The following is a 22,491-nucleotide window of genomic DNA, read 5'->3' as shown; positions in this document are numbered from 1 at the left end:
AAGCAGTGAAATCATATTCCATCTTTGGAATGAGCTGAAATGAGATGAAAAAAATCCAGGAAACGTCTGTAAAGTCTTGGATGCTCAGATATTGCCATGGCCTGCTGGAGGGTCTTTAAAATCTGTAATAAATGACATTTTATCTACCAAGTGCACACACAGATCAGTTTGGGCTGGAACTGATTACTCTTTACGCTTATGAAGTCGCTCATGAAATGTTTTTTGCATCTCAGATGGTCTTTACAGGCAAATATTTTTATTTTAAGGATTATTTGTCTTTATAGGAAATAATCTTTCCATAATTTGTTGTGTTTTGATAATAAGGAATTTCAGGGACACCAAGGAAATGAAATAATTGAGTTGATTATGGTTCAAAAAGCAGCTTTTAGCAGAAAACATAAAACCTGCCTCTTAGAAATTGCTGGATGTCTTAAAAATGCCAAAATCTGGGCAGAACCTTCCTCCAACCAGTCTCACAATTGCTGAATCATCTCCAAAAGGTCACATCTCCGACCCTTCCCGTGACATTGGATCAGCAGCTCTCAGAAGGCTCCTTCAGAGCTCTCCTCGTGCTCCTGCCAGCCAGCATTCCAAGGAAAAAAAAGCACAAAAGCTGCTCTGAAGTCCCTACAAGGCCTGGGGTTGTGTGAGAGGAACCATGTGGAGAAATCTCAGTGCTCCAGGCAGGATTTTCCACCTTGGTTCCCATGACCTTCTCCAAGAGGGAAATGTGGGCTAAATGGAGCTGCTGGAGCTTGGATTTCATGGCTGTAAAGGATTTCTTCTGGAATTGGAAGGATGAAGCCTGTCCTAACTCCTGTCAGGCATTTTCAGGGATATCCAGATGATGGAACAGGAAGCAAATCCTCATTTAGTGGCTGGACTCGATGGTCGGAGAGCTTTGCCAACCCCGATGAATCCCCGATTCTGTCCGCAGATGACGCCAGGCTTGGAGCGTTTTCCAGAACTTTGGGGCTTGGAAGTCAGGCTGGAAAGATCAGCAGCTGGAAAAGGGCATGGGAAAAGTGCTGCATGAAAGAGTGACACCCAAAAACTTCACATCTGAGAGAATCCAAGGATGCAGCAGTTCTGCAGAAAAAAAAAATTCCTGGGAATGAGGGTGGATCACACACTGAATATAAACTGACAGCATCTTAAAATAAAGGGAAATATCCCAAAGGCAGAAACCATTCCTGGTTCTGCTCCCTCCATTTTGGGAACAAGACAGAGGTGAGAGCAGGTCCAGAAAACACGGAAAACATCCCTGTGCTGCAGGGAAGATGGAGAAGAGGTATAAAAACATCTTTTAATAGCACAGAAGGTGTTGAGGGAGAGGAAGGGAGGGATCCGATCCCTGTGCTCACTCTGGAGCGGGGAGGAAATCCTGGGTTTGCGTTGCAGTTATGGAGACACAATTTAGACACGAGCAAAATCCAGTGCTGCAGATAATTCCCTGATGGAATAGCATGCCTGGGGGTTACAGGTGGAATCTGGAGACTTTTGAGGTTACACAAACACTGCCAGGAGTGGTTTAGGGAAAGCAGATCCTGCCTTGGGGCGGGAGGTGAACCAGATCAGTGTCCCTCAACTTTTTCCATGGAAGGAGCATCCAATCTCCTAGAAAAGCAGAACAGGAAACGCCTCGTGTGGCCTTGCCACAGCGGTTTCCCTTTATTTGGTTTTCCAAATAAAGATTGAATTAAACTTGGGATGCTCACTGTTTGTTTAATTCTTCCTGATTTTACCTGCATGTATCCAGGGATTTACATTTTCATTTTGTTATTTTTTCCCGTTGGTGCCACAGGACACCTTTGATGCCCCCCAGGGTGTTGTGGTCCATAAAACAGAGGCTGAGAAAGGAGGAATGAGGTGACCTGAAGGGATTTAATTTCTGTTTCTGTGCACCTGACAGGAGGGCTCAGCCAGGTGGGATTTGGGCTTTGCTTCCAGGGAATAAAGGACAGGACAAGAAGGAACGGCCTCAAGCTGTGCCAGGGGAGGCTCAGGTTGGATATCAGCAGGAATTTCTCCATGGAAAGGGTGGTCAGGCATTGGAAGGCGCTGCCCAGGGAGGTTTGGAGTTCCCATCACTGGAGGTGTCCAAGCAAGGCCTGGACGTGGCGCTCAGAGCCCTGGGCTGGGGACAAGGCGGGGATCAGGCACAGCTGAGACTGGATGGTCTTGGAAATCTTTCCCAACTTAATGATTCTGGAATTCTGTGATTTAACCTCTTGCTTTTCCTTCTGTCACCTCTGTGTGGAACTCAGCCCTTCTAGGATGGTGGCCACCAACCACATTCTTGGGGCCACCTCTGCTCAAGTTGCAATTAGCACAAGAACACCGCCCCTAATTTTGCTGATAATAATTGGTCTTTCCGTGGCAGGATTGTCCCTGGCCTGGTTTTCACCTTTAGCACCGTATCAAACAAATAATCCTGACAGGATTTATTATTATTTTAAACCTTTTACAGAGGAATCACAGAAATACTTGGGTTGGAAGGAACCTTAAAGCTCATATCATTCCACCTCCTGCCATGGGCATAACCTTCCATTATCCCAGGCCTCACTTCCAAGAGGAGATTCCCGGGAAGACTCTGAGGAAGGGAAAGTGGCCTGGTGACAAGAAGGAAAGGTTGCATTGTCACCTGCCATGGGGTCAGCTCCTGGGTGAAGGGCTTGGTGCTTTAAGGTCCTTCCAACCCAAGTCTTTCCACGATTCTCCTGTAAAACATCAGGTTTTTTGTGTAACTACAGAGGGAAAGGTGAAACCAAACAGATCCCAGAGGAAAGCTCCTAATAGCTGACAAGGAGATGCTTGGCAGCAGAGATATTTGGGATTTGGCTGGGTGGATTCAGGTATTTTACAGATATCAGGTGCCTTGTCTGCTTCTCACCTTCCCACCCAGCTCCTGGGTCTCCAGCAAATCCTCTCTGCAGCACTGGGAGAGGAGGGCTGGGGCGGAAGGGGAAAATAGTTTTTCTTCTGGAGAATCCATTCCTGCTCTTGCTGAGCACGGGGATCCCAGCCTGGGCTGGAGATGAGGGTTGTTGTGTCCATCTGCAGTTGGAGGCAGCAAAACCAGCAGCGTCCTGCAGCACAGGGGCCTCTCCGGCTCTCCCTCCATGCCAGGCTTCGTTATTTGTGTGTGTGCACTGATGGATTAATTGCAAACCGATCCAGCACGGCCTGATGTCACACGATCCCCGCAGTGACATTGTTCTGGGGAAGGCCCCGGCGAGGGGAAAAGATGCGGGGAGAGGGAAGGAGAAGCCAGGGGAATCCAGTCCGACTGGTTGGGCTGCTGAAATCACATCCAAGGGGAGGACCTGTGGAGGAAGCAGCCAAATGTGGGATGGAAACCTGCTCCTTAATGCTGGAAAAGAGACAAATCCTGCCAATTTAACTCCTTGGCTGCTGCTGCTGCTGCTGGGTGTTCCCAGCGCTCCCGATGCTGTGGCACTGCTTTAAATGGAGTTTAAACACAGGCTGAGGGTGACATAAGGAATTCCCCTGCTGGGAAAGCCATGGCAGGGTGGGAAGGGTTAACAAGGAGCAGCTCTTCCCAGTCTGCTGGGAAGTGAAGCTGGATTTGTTTTGACTGGTTCACTTAATCTCTTGATGTGGAAGAGAGGGAGCCAGTTACTCTCTTGTCTCCGGAGCTCACACGGAAATTTATCAGCGCAAATTGGTGATGGGGGATTGTTTTAACGAGCAGAGGATGGGGCTGGGATCATGGATGGAGAGCAGAAGTTTACCCCCTTCGTGTGACAGAGAAAACCTTTTACTGCAAGCCGAGTGTGAGAAGGGGACAGGCAAAACCTCTTCTGTGCCACTCTGGTACATCTTTGTCTGATTTTATTCTCACGGAACATTTCTAAGTCCTAAATCCCCAGGTTCTACTTCAGTTTTCCCTTAATACCCTGCTAAGAATCATTAGAATTGAAAGTTATATGAAAAAACAGGGATTAAAAAAAGGGGAATATTCCTTAATTCAGTGTGTCTGAAAAGACAGGGAGCTTTTTCTATTTGGCTTTTCATCTCTCCAGGATCTCAGGAATGCCAATCCCACACTTTCTTCACTCTGACCTTCTTGAAGGTCTTGCAGAAGTGTCTGTGAGAAAGAAAAGAGCTATTTGCTTCCTGGAGTTTATTCTCCAGCACTGGAATTCATCCAAGGGAAAATAAATAAATAAAGAAGGAGTTCTTCAAAACGATCAGGAAAGAAAATGTTTCTCAATTACCTTCATCTGCACAGTGCATTTTAAATTATTATCCTGCCAGCCCTCCATTTGAGCACAGATTTGAGGTGGGGAGGAAGCAGAGGAAAAAAACTAAAAATCTGCATTTCTAATCTATTTCATTCTGACAGGGAAAAGAAGGGAAACTGGACATGAAACCATTTATTTACCTCTTATAATAATAAAAAAAATACTCTAAGAAGATTTTTCCTTACTATTTTAATATTAACATTTATATTTACATATTTATATTTATATTTATATTTATATTTATATTTAATATTTAATTTTTGGAGGTCACATTTAACAAAGGACTTAAATGTCCCTGAAGTTAAATGCAGACAAGGATTAAATGCAGAGACATGACTTGCAGAGAGCAAGTTGGGAGCTGTGGAGAGGTGGGAACAGTGGCCAGCCCTGAGAAGGAAACAAACTGGGAAAAGCAGCATTCCCAATGAGAGGAATTCCCCAAACAGCTCTGTTTCCCCTTTGAAAATTTTGAAAACCTTTTCATTTTCCTTACTCCCTGGGAAAAGGAGGTGAGTTTGGGTCAAGGCTGCTCTTGCTGTGCTGAGGAGGAATTTCATGGAATTCCAGAGATTGGGTTTGAAGGGATTTTAAAGCTCATCCAACTCCTGTCACAGCAGGGACACCTTCCACAATCCCAGGTTGCTCCAACCTGGCCTGGGACATTCTAGGTGTTATAAATGAAATTAGAATTTTGACAACTAGGTCCTTTGAGTTAACAGCAGATTAGTACAAGAATACAATTTAACAAAAAAATACAATTTATGTATATAATTTTCCATTAATTATGATTAAAGCATAAGCAAAACCGACTGGGGTACGGAAGGGGTTCCCCACCTTGCCTCACGTACAAAACAAAGCACTTCAAGCTAAGCTTATATACTGTCTGCTTATACATATTCATTAATGTTTCCTGTAAGTTTCCTCCTATTTCAGATTTTTTTGACTTTATGTCACTTTTCTTCACGGCGCATACCTTACTTGTTGCTAGGGGGTCTTCAGTTTTCTTTTGGGGGTCTTTTGGTGAAGGCTTCTCCTCTTCTTCGTTGTCCTTTGGATAACCTCACAGGTTTGCATGTGTGTACTAAGCGTTGTGTTATGTAAGTCTACTAATTAGTCTTATATTTAATAATTTTTAGGCTCTATGCCTAAGGTCATTCTAATTTTGCCCATCTCAAGGCCGTTTTCGTCTTGGGACATCACTTCCAAATTACATCCTGTACCTCAATTTTAACATGTAATGTCTGCAAAGGGGTACATCTGCCTTGTAACACTGATTCTTTTGATTGCTTCTAATAATAACTTTCCAAATAGTTACAATTAAGTTAGCACTAATCAATTCCATTTATTACATAGGGATGGGGCAGCCACAGCTTCTCTGGGAATTCCTTTCCAGGGCTTCCCCATCCTCACAGGGAAGGATTTCTCCCTAATATCCCATCTAAATCTCTCCTCTGGGAGTTTAAAACCCTTCCCCTTGTCCTTTTACCACACACTCTGGTAGAAAGGATGAAGAAAAACACACATTCCCCCTCAGAAAAGCCCTCAGGGAGGAAGCACCCCCCCAACCATCCCACCCTGTGCCTGCTGCTCCCGCTATGAATTCCCGCTGCTCCTTCTACCATCCCAGGGCTTTTCCTGCTCCTTCCACCATCCCGGGGCTTTTCCCGCTCCTTCCACCATCCCAGGGCTTTTCCTGCCTGCTGGCACCTAGGCTTTGCAGGTTTTTAGGTTTGGAGCCAGGTGGCAGAGGCTTGTGGGCATGAGGCCGATCTCCTCCCAGGAGATGGCTGCTGACAGGGCCCTTCCCAACCCCGGCCTGCGCCACCTTCCCTCCCACCCCAGCTTGCTCAGCTCTGCAAAGCCATCCCTGCTGCCCTGAGTTCCTCCCACACGGATTCCATCCTCGTCTTGAGGTACCTGCCATAAACCGTGTTATAATCTTTGTGACTCCGCTGCCACCGCGGATTTTTCCCCCGCGAGGCGCCGGCAGCTCGGTTGGTTTCCCTCAGCTCCGCCTCTCGTGGTGGGCCAATGCAGTGGGACTGTGAGGAAAAATGACTTTACAAACCGTGAGGCGCTCTGAGATTGCAGTGGTGAGGGCCATGGAAGTGTCAGGGGAGAAGGAATCAGCAATGAATTCATCTTTGGGGCCTGCTCCTGTAAAAACCCATCTGAGTCTCCTCCTTTCCGTGAGGGAAGCCAAGTCCCGGAGCCGGTCTCAGGAGCGTGAGTGAGTCCTGGCCTAGGCTGCCCTGCATCCTTTGAGGGTTACAAATCATCCTGTGGCTTCAAAGTTCCTTTTCATGCATCCATTCCATTTGTTCCCAGCGCTCTTGCTCCCTCTGAGTGAGTCAGAAACTGCTGCTCATGCAATTTCCCTCGCCTCGTTTTATTTCAAGACGCTGAATCTCCGGTTTCTCTGCACCTCAAACTCCCATTTTTAATTTTTTTTAATTTTTTTTTTTTTTTTTCCCTTCCAGTTTGACAAGTGGACAGATGGCCAGAGGAGGAGGATCCTGGTGGACCTGCTGGAACGCTGCTCCCTGTCCCAGCAGAAATTCTGTGCCAAGCAGCTCGAGGCCCGAGTCCCCACCGAGGCCGTCGATTTTACCACCAGGCTCCCTCGAGTCCTGTCCTTGTACATCTTTTCCTTCCTGGACCCACGGAGCCTCTGCCGATGTGCACAGGTAAAAAAAAAACAGCACCTGCCTGGGGTTCAGAAAGCCAGGTCAAAGCAGTTTAAAAACAAAAATAAATAAAGGAAAATACTGATTTTTTTGGTGAGGACGAAAGGTCTTCTGACTTGGCATGCCAAATGCTTAGTGATGCTCGTTCCTCAGATCCTAAATTAAGCCAGATTGGCTAAGAATCATGGAAGTGAAGAGTAATTTTAAATACTCGGTTCTAAAGCATTTTAAAAGTGATATTTTCAAGGCTGATTATTCCTAGAAGGGAAGCCTGGTACTTCCTGAGAATCAGATTCCTCTGAAACACCTTGCACTATGTGCAGAGCCCTTAATTCTTTGAGAAACGTTGGCTTGTGCTTTTGCAAAGTACAACACTTGATCCTTTAAGGAAAACAGAACCTTTAAAATGCCTGAGAGTCAAATGTTGGATGTGGGGGAGCAGAAAATTACAGATGGGCTTTGGAGCAAAATGATTAAGACTCCAAAAATCTGTTTGCATGCCACAAAATGCTGTGAGATGCTGCCCGAAGTGGTTTTAAATTAATAAGTTTCATTTTCAGTGACATTATTGCTGCACTAATAAAATATTCCATGTTATTTAAGATTATATAATAATCTCAGCTTGGCTAAGCCTTGCTTTAGTAACTTTCTCCAGCATTTCATGTGGATGCAACTCAAACTCTCCATGCTCAGGCAGGGAGACAATAGGTTAGAAAATTATTTAGAATCACAGAGTATCTTGAGTTGGGAGGGCCCCACATCATGAAGGACTTGAAAGGATTAAATGGTTTAATCAAAGGTTTAAATGGAGCATTAACAGCGCAGAAGAATTGAATTCGTTCAAGGATAGGTGGGAATTACATCCCTGGCACAGAAATCCAAAATCTGGGGTGTTTTAAACCCCAAGGTTTTCAGCTGGCTGGGAATTCACAGGTGAGCTGGCACTGGAAGTACCTGTCGGAGCTGGATCAGCTGTGGATGCTGAAGTGCCTGCGTTTCGGGTGGTTCATCAACTTCTGCCCCACGCCCTTCGAGCAGGGCGTCTGGAAAAAACACTACATCGAGATGGTGAGGGAGCTGCGCGTCTCCAGGCCCAAGGTACGGCCCCGCCTCGTGCCAGGAGTTTCACCTTTCCTCTTTCCCAGATTCTGCACTGGTGCGTGACTCTGAATTCCAGATTGAGTGTTAGCAAGTTCCCAGTTTAGTCAGAAAAAACAATCCCAGAACTGGGGACACAATCACAGCTTCAGGCCCCAAAAAAGTACAGACAGCAGCGAATTTATGGGAGCAAACTGAGAGGATGGGCCTTCATGAACAATAATAATATAATAATAATAATTGGACAGTTAACCCCAATATGGAAATGGGCCAAAACTTATGAAAGTGTGGAAACTCATGACTCAGAGTCCATCTGAGGTAGAGGCACAGCTGGGCTCTTGTGCTGCCCAGGGTGTATCCTTTGATGGCTTTTTTAATAAACACCTACTTTATTTCTCTAGCTCTGTCTAGTTTCTGTTCCTGGTAGCCTCTCCAGGCACCTCCTCCATGGGAGTTTGTCCCCACTGGGAAAACTGGGGGGTCTGGCTCCCAGCCCCTCTGCCTCTTGCTCTTTTTGGGATCCTCCTGCCCTGAATTCAAAGCTCAGCTCTTTAATTTAGAGCAGAGTCTCCCACAGGCTCTCTGTGGTTGATAGAGAGAAGCTGATGCATCTCAACAGCAACTCAGCTCATCTTAATACGGATTATAGGGTGGTGACAAGCACTGCCAGGGTGCCTCTTTCTGTCCACTCACCATAATGGAACCCGCAAAGACCAATTTTGAGTTAATCCCCAATTATTATAACTCTAAATTTAGCCCAATCTGATTCTCCTCATAGGCTAAAACTTATTTTCTTCTTTCCATCTCTCCAATTAGACACCTTCCAAGGACGAGTTCATCGTTATCGATGTGCAACCGGTAAAAAGCAGCGTCCCAGAGAGGAAACTTTCCGTGGCAGGACAGGGGACAGCCAGGGGGAAAAAAGCTCTCCCTCCTTGGCGCTCATCCGACAGGAACCCCACGGACACCATCCGCTACAACTACCTGGACAACTACGACCCCATCGAGCAGGCCAGGCAGGCGTAAGAGCTTCTCCTCTTTTCCTGTCCCCCTGGCACAAGATTTCCCATGTCCTCTGCAGGCTCACACTGCTTTTTCTGGTTGCAAACCCGCTTTCCTGCTATTTTGGCTTTTTTTTTTGGAGGGGGGTGGGGATCGGTTTTGATCCAAAGCTGACATTGCTTTGTGTCATTTGTGCACGGCTCATCAGGCTGGAACTCCTGGGGGATGTTTCAGAGCTGGAACAGGAGAGTTTTTTTTTAAAATCAAGCTGCCAGGCTGAGAGGAATGTGTGGGTTTTGCAGGGCAGAGGAAGAATGAATGAATTGTGATGAAATATAATTCTATCGCTCCGAGGATCTCCTGGCTGACAGGAGGCTGGGATGATTGAATTGCAGGGCAGGTGTAAGAGGATGTCAGAGCATGGAGGTGATGAATGGTATTTGTGTCTGCACTGCCGGGATCCATCATTTCCTGGGCTCCCAGGATTATCCACATGGGAAAAAAAATTAAAAAAGGCATTTCCCTCCCAAAGCCGAGTTTTGCACATTGATCTATGTTAGAACTGCCACAGGTTTTCCTTTGCCACCTCTGGCATCAGGGATTTTCCAAATCTTAGATCCAGGGTCAGTTTTCTGTGCATTAACAAGCCCAGGGAGGGTGTGGGAAGAGTTTTTTTTGTGTGAATCCTTGGAAGCGCCACCTCTGACGCTTCCCAGGGGTCACCTCAGCCCAGCTGCTGTGGAAAGGGTGATGCTGTCGTTAACCCAAGCCTGGCAAAGAGGCAACAGATCCCCTTGACCATTCCCTGGATCCTGTGGGAATCCACGGACTCGCCACGCCGAGCCTGCCCGGAGCAGGCGATTCCTCTCCGCCATGCCAACGAAAACCTTGGGAACCGCCAGAGCCACGACGGAAATCACCCGGGTTGCGTTTGAGTAAATATCCAGCAGAGACAAGATTATCCCTGCACCCTGGAACAATCAGCCCAGGAATTACCCCAGCCAGGGATTGTTTGGCCAAGCACTCTCAGAGCCCTTTCCCAGCGTGATTAACTCTGCCGGACCCACCGCTCCTCCGGGGTGTTCCACAGAGCTCCCTGAGCAAAAGCCTTTTATGAATCACGTTTTAATCCGCGTCCCCTGCTCCTTGGATACTGCACTACTTCAAAGAGCTTCCCAGTTTCCACCTCACCCTCTTTCTGTGGGATGTTTCCCAACCCCAACACCACTTTTGGGTTGTTGTTCTTTGAGGCTTTTAACTGAGCATTTTCACCAAACGCTTCCTGCTGCAAACGAACGTCCTGGTGTTATTTTCCAGCTGCGCTCAGTGGTTTTGTGTAGCAGCTCCCAGAGGTTTCTGTGAGGTTTAGGGTTCTCCTGTGCCATCCCTGTGAGGTTTAGGATTCTCCTGTGCCACCAAAAAAACGAGACAAGCTATATTTGAAGAGTTTAAAAGTGGCCTGTCCCAGCGCCGAGTTGTGGATGCGGCCGAGAACCAGGTGAAAACAATTCACCTGGAATAAAGAAACAGTAAATAATAAATCCACTCCCTGTTTGCCTCTCCCGAGCGAGATCCCAGCCTCTCTCCGTCTGTGGAGAACATTTTAATGCCGAGTGTTCCTGCAAATCTGCCATTTATCCGTAATTACAGAGGATTACGGAGAGGAGAGAGAGGAATTCTGTGAGATTCTCCAGTTTATCAAGGATCTGCCTTTAATATCTCTTAAGCTGCAGGTAATTGCTGGTGTTCAGGCTCATCTGTGCTGATTATTCAGCAGCGCAGGTGCCACGTTTCAGGTGCTGACCCAGCCTCCCACTCCCTCAACCGTGTTCTGGTGCTTCTTTTCCACAGACACTTGGCTGTCCCTTCCCAAAAACCCTCCTGCTGAGGCTCTGTGTTGTGTTCTCCACCTTTTGGGAACAGGAATTCAGCTCTTCAGCTGGATCCCTGGAGCAGGGGGACACCTCAGTCCCTCAGGTTTTGGTGGGGGTGGCAGGAGAACGTCACCGTGGTCCTGGTGTCCCTCTGGGATGCCAAGCCTTGGTTTGGAGTCTCCCAGGACTCCAAACCTGACCAGGGCTCAGCTTGGAAGGCAGAAGAGAATCCCAAGATAAAAATCTCCCGCCCCGCCGGCGATTTCAGGTTCTCCTTCAGATGAGCCGGATTCCCGGAGCTCAAGGGCAAAACAACCTCTCCTCATGTAAAATGGATGTCAGGAGGAACGAGATCCGTGTAAAACGAGATCCTGAAACAATAGGAGCGATTTCCCGGGGTTTGCTGAAGGGGATCTGGGAGGGGAAATGGTTTTTGCTGCAGTCTGAGGAAAGGACCCGGGGTGAGGCATTCCTTGAGGACACGAACGTGTGGGAGAAGACACGGCAGAACTCGCAGAAGCTCCAAGTGATGGTGGAGAGAAAAGGACTGGAGGGAGCTCTTCTGGCCCAGCACCTTGACTGGGAAACTGGAAATCCCTGAGCCAACAAAGCCTTTTTTTGTTTTCCCCACTTGAGTGCAGAGGAAAACCGGAGCTGTGGAGAATTCCTTGTGAATAAACAGGATCAGATCAAAGGAATACCTGACGCCACCATCAAAGCAGCGTGTGAGACGAGTCACCGGCTGCTACCTTGACTCCAAGTTAATCTCCCTAATTTCAGGTTGGATTTTGCAGAATTTAAGAGGCAATCAACCAAAAACAAGTTTTTCCTAATTCTTGGGCCAGGTTAAAACCTCCTCGGAGCTCGACCTCGCTCTGCAGTTCTTTTCTGGTCCAAAGGGAGGGGAGGACTCTGCTGTTCATCGCACCAAGGTGAAATATTGACATTTAAATGGCAGAGTTCATGGAATTCCTGAACAGTTTGGGTGGAAAGAGATGTTAAAACTCATCCAGTTCCAACCCTGACACCTCCCACTATCCCAGGTTGCTCCAAGCCCCATCCAGCCTGGCCTTGGACACTTGCAGGGATCCAGGGGCAGCCACAGCTTCTCTGGGAATTCCAGCCCAGGAACTCTCCACCCTCACAGGGAAGGATATTTTCCCCTAATATTTAATCTAAATCTCTCCTCTTTTAGTTTAAAACTGCTCATGGAAAAAGGCACTTCTTGTCATCTGTGATGCTGAAGAGTTTTCATCAGTTTCTTGGTCGGCCTTTTGAGTCATCAGCCGCCTTCTCCCTTCCACAGCAGCACCAAAACAGCACTGCTGAGAATTCCTAGCAGAGAACTCATCCTTGCTTAGCCAGAAAAAAGGAAATACGGGAAGCAGAACGAGCTACAGTCAATTCTCAGGCAGGGCAGTGGGGATGGAGTCCTCTAAGTGGAAAAACCAAACATATTCTGCATCCTGTGAGACCATAATTGGCTCTTTGGCTTTGAGAAACAGATCAATACATTTCCAGACAGCAGCTGGATGAGGCCAGTGCTCATTGGGGAGAACAATTAAACTGCGCCACAGCCGGGGAGTGCCCAAAAAATGAGGTTCGTTTGCAATCTGGATGATCACTGAAACTTATTTTTTTTTGTTTCTGCTGGATTTCTTTGTTCTCTGCTCAGAAAGGCAGGAGTTTGTACCCTAAAATCTGTGCCCAGGAGCTCAGTGCAAACCCCCCTGGCAGCGTGAAGGGGATGGGACAGAGATCCCACAGTCAATTCCCTGGGAGGCTTTGGGTTTAGTTGGAACAGTGTGGGAAAAGCGTCTCAGTCACTGAGCAGGGAAATTAAGAATAGCAACGATCAGATGTGCAGCCAAGGGAGTGGTGAGGTGATAGGGAAGAGATACAGACAGGGCTGAGTTACAAATTGCCTGGAAGGGCTTATCAAAACCCCTCAATAGAATTATAGCTGTGACTATCGGTGTTGTAATTTATCACAGCGATAAATCGCAAAAATCACTAAATTCTGGTAGGTCTGGTTTGTTTTCTGCCTGAATTGTCCAAGCAGCTTTTTGTTATTAGACTAAAAAAAGAATCAAAACAAACAACAACCCTCCAGAGATAATCAAGGAAGGATTTGCCTCTCTGGGCACAAAGAAATATTGCAAAGGGGAAGTGAAAGATTTTTATCTAAAGCGTGGAGTCGAGTTAGGAGATTTTTCTGTGGGGCTCTGATCTGCCTACAGAGGCCCGGGAGGGCGTTTCTCTCGGGCCCTGTGTGCGCAGTTCTGCTGGAAGGCATCTGCTGGTTGCCAATAAATCAAAAGATTTGCCTCCCACTCCATGGTGAATAATGAATTCCGATTCCATCCGAGCGCTGGAGCCCTGCCAAGAGCGCGGCCTCGCGCCTCAAGACAGGGCCCTGCTACTTCTCACGACAACAGCTCTGGCTCCTTCCCCCCATCCCCAGCCTTGGGTAATTTATGTAATTTATGGCCATGGGCTGGCTCTAAAAAACAGTTGCATATTGTCCCGGAGTGTTTACCCGACGAGGAAATAATTACTTTCAGTAATTGTTCTGCCAGCGGCCCAGGCCCCGTTTCTGACAAAGAGGGGCTCGCTTGCGTGAGAAGGGCTCGGAGCGGCCCCATCCTCCCGGATCCCCACGCTCCCCTCTCCCTTTTGGGGCTGCTGAAAAGCCAGCCCAGCTCCCCCCGGGCGTGTGGGAATCAGAAAAATCCCCTGAAGGAGGAAAACGGGGTGAGAAACGGCGACTTCAGCACTGGGGGTGAGACCTGCCGTCCTTTTTCCTCATCCTCTCTCCTTCTGTTTTCCTGACCCGGAGCTGGGGTTGTGGGGGTGAGCTGACACCACGATTTGGACACCAGAACACAGCAGCAGATACCAAAATTTACAGTAATAATTTACAGTAATAATTTACAGTACTATTTTACAGTATTATTTTACAGTAATATTTTACAGTAATATTTTACAATAATATTTACAGTCACAATATTTACAGTTACTGCCTCCTGCCCAAAGGTCACAGCATCATTCAGGATGGAAAACACCTTTAAGATCACCGAGTCCAACCATAACCTGGACACTGCCAGGTCCAGCAAAATGACTGATTCATTCCCAGCTGGAATCTTTTGGGTTGGAATTTTCTCCCTTGGCTTGTTGGTGTTTATGAACAGGTTGCGGTTTTCCTCAATTTCCAATTTGAAATAATGCTGGATTTGACTTTACGATCCTGGCTTGGGATGAGGGAATCCTGGACACGTGCTGGTGCTGTGTGTGGTGTGATCCTGGTTTTTTATGGGATAAAAGCTGCTTTTAGAGTCCAGATCCACCCTTTATCTCCATGGTTTTGTATTCCTGCTGTGCTTTTTTAGCTGCCCAGAGACACTGGGAGAACCACTCAGAGCTTCTGTCTAAAATTCCCAGATTCCATATCGCGGGATTTGAATGTGGAATGAACGCCTTGGGATAATGAACCTGCCTGAGCGCTTAGAAATAAACTGCCTCAGAGTCTGGATTTTACTCCTGATATCGGAATAAAAAAAAAAAAAAAAGTGGCAACCGGCCACATTCCAGCGCAATTCACTTAATTTTCACACTCTGGAATGTTCCCGTTCTGCCAGTTAATTGTGTTGGGTTTAATAGCAGCTGCACGCAATACCAAAAATATGGAAATACAGGTATGGAACGATTTGGCTACAAAAACACTGAATAAAAACCTTGCTGGAGGGGCGGCCCCCAGCCTTTTTTACACTTCAGGCCACACAGACTTCACTGAAAACTCCCAGATGGATTCAGCTCGACTTCTTTTCTGTGTATTTCCCTAAGGAGCTGTGACATCTTAGGCAGACTTAGCTCAAATCAAGAATTTATCACAACTTTGAAAAAAACCATTAAAAAATCAAGTTCCCACCTTCCCCTGGTAGCCAACTGTGCTCTTTGGGGCAAGATAAAAATGTTCTATCTCAAACCACAATTTTCAGGTGGCAATATCCCAAAGGATTTGATTTTTATCAGTGCAGCAAGTGCAGGGCATTTATTATCAATAAATTAAATACATTCATAATCAGTCATTACCGATAAATGAAATACATTTATTGATATCCTTGTGTTCTGCTCTGCAGCAGGAGGAAGGGAGGAGGGCACACCCCGGACCTGAGCCGGCAGGCGGCTGAGAGGAAGAGGAGAGGAGGTCGTGGATCCGCTCAGCTCCGGAAGGTGAAATCCCTGGCAAGTGTCACCAGCGTGTGATTCCAGCACCTGGGGCGGTGTCAGGCACCCCCAGGGATGTTTGAGCTCCGAGTTTTTCCCTCAGGTTAGGGTTAGTGGAGGATAACTGCCCAGTTATCCTCCTGCCCAGGGAGGACACCTGGGCAGGAGGAGGACGCAAAGCCCCCCGTGGCATCCCAGACATCGCTGAGAGTGGGAAAGTGACAGCGCTGTCAGTGCAGAGAGTGACCCTGTTATTTATCTGCTCCTCCCTCTCCTTGCTATCCCAAAAACCCCTTTCCATCCTTTTTATAAAGTGCTGCCACACTTCTTTTATGACTTTTATCCCCAAATTCCACAGCTCTGGGTGGCCGCGGTTCGATGTCCGCTCATTCTCCGTGCCCTGAGCCCCAGCGAAACAGCCACAAATCTTAACACTGAGGGCTCTTTGTGCTCAGGGCTGCTAAAATGGAGCATCCTCCCATGAAAGGAGCCCAGGGAAGTCATTCCAGAACGCTCCATGGGTTTTGTGGCTCTGGAGACAAATAACCGCCGGGAGCAGGCCGTGCCGACGAGCGTGTCGGGGTTCTGGGAGCGGCCCTGGTGTTCCCTGAGCCACGGCAGGCGGGCTGAAAAAGGGTTACAAAAAAAGAGAGGCATTGTCTCCCAGATGGGGAGGCATCCTCCTGACCCAAATACAGCCTCGCGTGCGAGGAAATTGATTCTGGAACTGTTGGAGGGCAGAAAATATCGTTATTTAATATCATTATTCAGCCTCTGGCTTACAGTTTGCGCTCTCTGGGGATCGGCGTCCTCACGAGGGTTCAGCCCGCCACCACTTCCCAATTTCGAGTTGTTTCATTGCCAGGCCAGAAGTGAAGTTTTTAATCTCAGCTCAGAGTGAAACATAAGTGAATTTGGTTTTCTTTCCCTGGGTTTTAGGAAAGTTGTGTGAATTCTGAAGTTAATTAGCCCGCAACCCCAATCAGGAAGTGTTTAAGTGATAAAAAAATGGGAGACTCACGGAATTGTTGAAGTTGGAAAAGATCTTGAAGATCATCAGGTCCAACCATTCCCAGCACTGCCAAGGCCAGCACCGATCCACGTCCCCAAGTGTCACTTACACAGGGATTTTTAGTCTCTCCAGGGATGGGGACTCCATTTTGCCAGCCATAAATGAGCATAGCTCTAAAAACAATAAAACCGAGGTTAAACCAGGCTGATACTTAAGAAAAAAATTTTAAAAAAATAAAAATATAATTAATTCTCTAGGAATAACCCGAAATTAATTTCCATTCCTTATTAAAGGTAGCATTTGGAAACCTGGTTGAAATGAAAGACCTTTGAAAAGGCTCCTATTTAATCAAGTCTAAATAAAGAGGTTTAATGTGCAAATCTTTCAGCAAATCCTTACCAGAGGAATAGCCCGGGATGAAAGAATAAAAGCCCAAGGCGAGCAAACACCGAGTCAAATTAAAACAAAACCCTCAAACAGATCAATGGTCCAAGTGCAGAGTGTAGGTGAGAATAAAGAATATTACAGCCAACAATGAAGATGTTAAAAAGGGGTTATTAGATGGAGCTCCCAGCTCAGCCAAATTAAGAATAAACACCTAATTAAGGGGGCATCCACTGGCTCCGTGGTGAACGAGAAAACCTGGGAGGGTTTGGAGTTTGTTGCTAATCATGGAAAGCAGAAAATGTGACCAGGCTCGCTCTTCGTTTGGAATAAATTAAAGTCAATTGGCCCAATTAGAATAAATAGTAAATTAGAGTGAATGAAGTTAATTAGGTTTTGAATGGAGGGCCACATTCTGCCACGTGGAACCCCCATGTCTGTGCAGGGGGCAGGGAATTCCTTCCCTCTCTTTTTTCCAGGGAAAGGCTACAAGGACACTCCAAGGATGCCTCTCTGACCAGGAGCTGTGATTTCTGAGCCCAGCGCCCTTCCCATGAGTCCTTCCCACCAAATTCCCAAATATTTTTACGGGGAAGGTAAAACTGGGTGGGTCAACATCAGCAAGGAGGGGCTGGGTCTGCCTTTGTCTGCTCCAGACACTGCCCCACCCTCACAGCTGCTCCCAAATTATTTTTAGTCCTCTAAAAATTATTTTTAGTCCTTAAATAACATCTTGTTGACAGGATCAGTCGTCCCCTGCCCCTAAGGTAATGAGATTGCAGGATCTGAAGGCAGGAGTGCCTTTTTTTCCACAGCATTTTGGCAGGGAATTGATTTTCTGAGTCAAAATCCCATTTCCAGGGGGTGGGAATAGCCGACAGGAAAATCCAGAATTCCCAGCACACGGTCCTGTGCAACGTATATTTATATTCTACAAACATTACTTGGAATTTTCTTTATTCGACGTGATAATGTTTGTTCTCTATTCTTAACAAAAAATTCAGATCAGTCAAAAAAAAACCCGCAAAAATTCCAAGGTGTTCTTTTCCAGAATTTTTATTTTTATTTTATTTTTTGGCATCTTTATCAAGGAATAAACTGGGTTGTTAAGAATTTTTTTTTTGCTTAATTTTTGTAAAATAAAAGTTAAAATAAACTTCAACCTTTACAGTTTTGAGTCTTCAAACACTGAGCAAGACAGGGGACATGCACAGGGGAGAATTTGGACACTAATTTTATTTGTTTATTTATTTTAATTTAATTTAAATTTATTAATTAGTATTTATTTGGGCATATTAATTGGTGTGGAGAATTAATTAATGTGGGCACCAATTTCTAATTGGGTCCTTCTGTCCTTGAGGCAGATTTGCACCACAGCACAATTCAAATCAAGCAGATTATGGCTGCAGTTTTTAGGAATCTCATTAAGGGATATAATTTGGGAATAAATTATTGATTATAGAATCAATATTTATCGATAGTATTCCACAGAATTGATAGAATAGAATTTGGGAATAAAATATATGGAATGCATAAGTTTTATTATTATATTATTAAATTTATTTATAAATAAATAAGTGGATTCCAATGTTTATAGTCCCTCTGAAGCTGCTGGGATGATGATCTCTTCTCTTCTCTTCTCTTCTCTTCTCTTCTCTTCTCTTCTCTTCTCTTCTCTTCTCTTCTCTTCTCTTCTCTTCTCTTCTCTTCTCTTCTCTTCTCTTCTCTTCTCTTCTCTTCTCTTCTCTTCTCTTCTCTTCTCTTCTCTTCTCTTCTCTTCTCTTCTCTTCTCTTCTCTTCTCTTCTCTTCTCTTCTCTTCTCTTCCCGCACCTTCCCTTCCCTTCCCCACCCCATCCCACCTCATCCCACCTCATCCCACCCCACCCCATCCCATCCCATCCCATCCCATCCCATCCCATCCCATCCCATCCCATCCCATCCCATCCCATCCCTCAATCCCATCCCATCCCATCCCTCAATCCCATCCAATCCCATCCCATCCCATCCCATCCCATCCCATCCCATCCCATCCCATCCCTCAATCCCATCCCATCCCATCCCATCCCTCAATCCCATCCCATCCCTCAATCCCATCCCATCCCATCCCATCCCATCCCATCCCATCCCTCAATCCCATCCCATCCCTTCCTTTCCCAGTTATCCCTTCCTGCAGATCTCCAGCCTGTCCCCAGGCCCCCAGCCCGTCCCACCTGGGCCGCGCCTGAGCTCACCAGGACCCTTCCCGCCGAGGCGCTGGCCCGGAGCTCCCGCTGGAACGCCGGGATCCGCCCGGGACCTGTCCGAGCTCCAGCACCGCGGCCGAGAGGAACTGGAGATGTCACCAGGGGGGACACCAGGTCCTCGTGTGAGTGTGATGTCCTGTCCTCAGCGGGGGCTGTTCTGGGGACAACACCCAAATCATGGAACCGTAAAATCATGGAATGGCTCGGGTGGGGAGGGACCTTAAATCCCATCCAGTCCCACCCCCTACGGACATCTTTCGTTATCCCAGGTTGCTCCAAGCCCTGTCCAACCTTTCCTTGGACACTTCCAGGGGTCCAGGGGCAGCCACAGCTTCTCTGGGAATTCCAGCCCAGCCCCTCTCCACTCACCCGGACAGGAATTCCTTCCCAATATCCCATCCAAATCTCCCCTTTACCAGCGGGAAGCCATTCCCTGTGTCCCTCCATCCCTTGTCCCAAGTCCCCTCCAGCTCTCCTGGAGCCCCTCTCGGGGGATGGAGGACAAGGAAGTGCTCCAGATGGTGGGAATCCAGAGGACAGGGTTTCCAAAAATAAGGAGGCAGAGGGACACGATCCCAAACAATGTGACGCCAGTTCAGTCTGGGGTTGGCTCTGGAAGCTCCTCCTGGTGCATCCTGAAGCTGTTCAGGGTCAGGAAAGCCTTTTTGGGGTCTTTGGGAAGTCCTGGTGGTTCACCCGGGGCTTGTCATCAATCCGTGACCCCTGGTGGCGTTTTGTGCAAAAACGGTGAAGAACCTGGAGCGAGCAAAGGAAAAGAGGGTTTTGATGGAATACTGTTGGGATTTTAGGAAGGACACTGGGATGGAGTGATGGGAGATCCTACAGGTCAATGATTATCCAGTAATTATTGGTAATCCCATCTCGATGGGAGACAATGGAGCACGTGGAGACCTCCAGCATCCCTTTGGATCTCCCAAGCCTTGCGTTTTTAGCAGATCCGTGGGTTCATCTCCATGAGGAGGATCCACAGTGCAAACCAGCGATCCCAAATCCTCGTGACCAGAGAAAGGACCAGGGACGAGGGATGAGACAGCAGGAAAGCACTGGAATGTTTGGATTGGATTGAAATTGGCATCAGGAAAAGGGTTGTCCAAGCCCTGGCACAGCTGCCCAGTGGTGGAGTCCCCATTCCTGGTGGGATTTAAAATCCACGTGGATGTGGCACACGGATCCGTGGTGGCCGTGGCAGAGATGGGGGAATGATTTGGCTCGATGTTCTTGGAGAACTTTTCCAACCTGAACGATTCCATGATTCCATGAATGAGGCCTAAGGAAAGCACAAGTGGGAAGCAGGACATAAACACATCCTGGCCACAAAACCACCAGGATCAGGATGGAAAATCCCAGGGAATTCCTGCAGGGATGGGATCTCCCGGGGACGGTTACTGGTGGAGGATACTGGGACAGGCTGGGATGTGCCAAATCCCATCCCAGGAAAATGAAAAACTGTGGAAGAGGAAGGGGTTAGGAGGGAAAGAATCTCCAGACACCGCTGCTGAGGTAAATTATCCCTGAGGGATTGCACCTAGATTAGGGGCAGTTTTTTGGGGATTTTTTTTGTATCAGAGAGAGACAAATCCTATCTTAATTCCTTCAGTGACCTCTCCCAGATCTCTGTGAACTCCAGCAGGCTCTTCCCAAAGTAAACGTTCCAATTTTGGATCCAGCTCCTGCTGGGCTTCGCCAGGCTGCGTTTGCAGGATGTCAGGAAGGGATGGAAAAAGGGAAAATGTTTTGATTGATGATTATTTTCCCTATAACGAGGTCACGAGCGGGAATAATTTTCCCACTCAATCCAGATTTGGAATGATATTTGAGGTGTCAAATGCCACAAAAACCCCAAGGATTGGCTGAGCACTTAAATACGTTTAGAGTCTGAATTCTCTGAGTTCATCTGAAATCTCTAAATTAGTCTGATCCTTATCGTTTCTCTCTCATGCAGCCCCTCCTCTGTTTGAGGCTCAGCCCTGGCACATTCCTTCATCCAACCAAGGATCTGACACGGAATAAGGGAGGATCCAGAGTATCCTTCATCCAAGCAGAAGAGAAATTTATCCACCTGCCACTGGGGAAACGACAGGAAAGTTCCTGATGGGTTTGGGATCTGAACCTGTTTCCCCGTAGCTGGTGCTGCATTCCCTTTTCCTCCCGGATACATCCGGAATTCCCAGAATTTTCCCCATGGAGACGCTTCCTTAGATCCTTGCCAGAGCTGCTGGCCCTCATGGGAGGTTGCCTGTGGATCGTTTGGACATCCTGGGGCACATCCCACGGAAAACCTGGAGACAGAATTCCTTTCTGGGGTTAAAGCAATTCCATCTTTCCCACTTAGCGAGAAGGAGATCAAATCCCACGCTCCGGCTTTGCGCCTGGATCCGCGAGGAGCTGGAATTCATCGTTTACGAGATTGGGAGTCCCCTGCCCTCCCTCTCATTGGTCTTTCCTGCGGTTTTCCCAGAATTCCAAGAAGAATTCCCAGAAAATGGAACAAAGAGCAGTTTTTGAGGATCAGGGGATTGAAAGCACGAAAGGACTTTAATCCATCCCAGAGCGCTGGCACAAAACAGAACCTTTCCACACTTTGGGAAGCGCAGGAATCCTCAGCATCTCCGGACAAAAATCACATTTCAGAGGAAATTCCAACCAACCAATCACGGAGCCACGGAATTATTAAGGATGGAAAAGACCTTTTAGATCCCCAAATCCAGCACCACGCCCATATCCCTTAAACCACGCCCACAGCCTTTCCAGGAATGGTGATTCCATTCGGTGGAATGAAGATTCTGTTTTTTTCCATGAAGAAATTGCTCCCATTATCCCACCTCATCCTCCCCTGCTGCAACTCCAGGCCGTTTCCATGTGGATTAGGAGGAAACTTTATGCAGGATTACATAAAATTACCCAGAAGAACAGAATGATGGATTTTGATTAGGAGAGTGAAATTTTGGGAATTTAAAGTGAGGTGGAGCAAACCAAAACATTCCCCGGAGTTTCAAATCTCTCCTCACCAGCCTTTATTTTTATTTTTTTATGTAGGAAACCAAGTTCAACCAATTGATCTGTGGGTACTTCCTTGGCTTCCTAAATCCAAAATTTTTTTTGTTTCCATTAGGCAGCAGTTGAGGGTTAGATCCACGTCCCAAACACGGAAATTATGTCAGTGGTTTATCTTTTCCCAGCAATTTTCCCTGGAATTGTACAATTCCCAGGATCTGAGTGGGTGAGTCTTGGACAGGCTCTGTGCCTTTGCTGCATCTTAAGCGCTCACTGCGCATTTTAAAGCTTAAACCTTCTCTGATTTATAATTTTATATATATATATTTTTTTTTTTTGTATTTATGATGCTGTAAAATAATAAAAAGAAATGTCCAGGAAGGTGTTGAGCCAAGCCAATTATCCTTGGAATACCATCAGACCTACAGAAACCCCGTTAATCAGAATAAAATCAGATGCACTTACACTGTCTGTAAACATATTTTACATCATTCCTAAGGTCAGGAAATGGGCTGGAATTCCAAATGGAGAGGAAATAAAAAAATCTCCGTCAGCTGCCTGGGGGCCAAACACACCTCCCCGAGTGCCTGGGGCTGCAGATGGTCTGAGCCCCACTCCAGATAAGAAATTCCCAAACTGCAGGGTTGTGCCTTTGGAGACGCGCGTTTCCCTGCCCCGCT

The 22,491-nt window shown here is 47.0% G+C and overlaps 1 protein-coding gene and 1 long non-coding RNA gene across 7 annotated transcripts in view; one reads left to right on the top strand and one right to left on the bottom strand.

The window, feature by feature from the left end:
• FBXO16 (F-box protein 16) overlaps window positions 1-22,275 on the top strand; it is a 33,726-nt gene extending 11,451 nt beyond the window's left edge. For 3 of the 6 annotated variants that reach the window (XM_086875578.1, XM_086875577.1, XM_086875580.1), the window contains 6 exons: window positions 6,749-6,955; window positions 7,889-8,053; window positions 8,870-9,075; window positions 15,069-15,174; window positions 18,711-18,918; window positions 20,760-22,192. In XM_086875578.1, coding sequence (XP_086731704.1) covers window positions 6,749-6,955; window positions 7,889-8,053; window positions 8,870-9,075; window positions 15,069-15,174; window positions 18,711-18,918; window positions 20,760-20,827 — 960 coding nt within the window. In that variant the 3' untranslated portion in view covers window positions 20,828-22,192. Of the gene's footprint in view, window positions 1-6,748; window positions 6,956-7,888; window positions 8,054-8,869; window positions 9,076-15,068; window positions 16,409-18,710; window positions 18,919-20,759 lie in introns of those variants that run through there. The other 3 variants (XM_086875579.1, XM_086875576.1, XM_086875581.1) reach the window with 2 other exon arrangements.
• Window positions 240-6,602, bottom strand: LOC147654545 (uncharacterized). The gene is made up of 3 exons (XR_015282659.1): window positions 5,242-6,602; window positions 2,894-3,326; window positions 240-1,089 (listed from the first exon to the last, which is right to left on the bottom strand). It is a non-coding gene; the product is annotated as an uncharacterized LOC147654545 (long non-coding RNA).
• Window positions 22,276-22,491: the final 216 nt, after the last annotated feature.

The sequence above is a fragment of the Cyanistes caeruleus genome, chromosome 2 (assembly GCF_971803275.1).
Source record: "Cyanistes caeruleus chromosome 2, bCyaCae1.hap1.1, whole genome shotgun sequence".
NCBI lineage: Eukaryota > Metazoa > Chordata > Aves > Passeriformes > Paridae > Cyanistes > Cyanistes caeruleus.
Note: the sequence above shows the minus strand (reverse complement) of the source record. Positions and strands in the feature narration are given on the sequence as shown.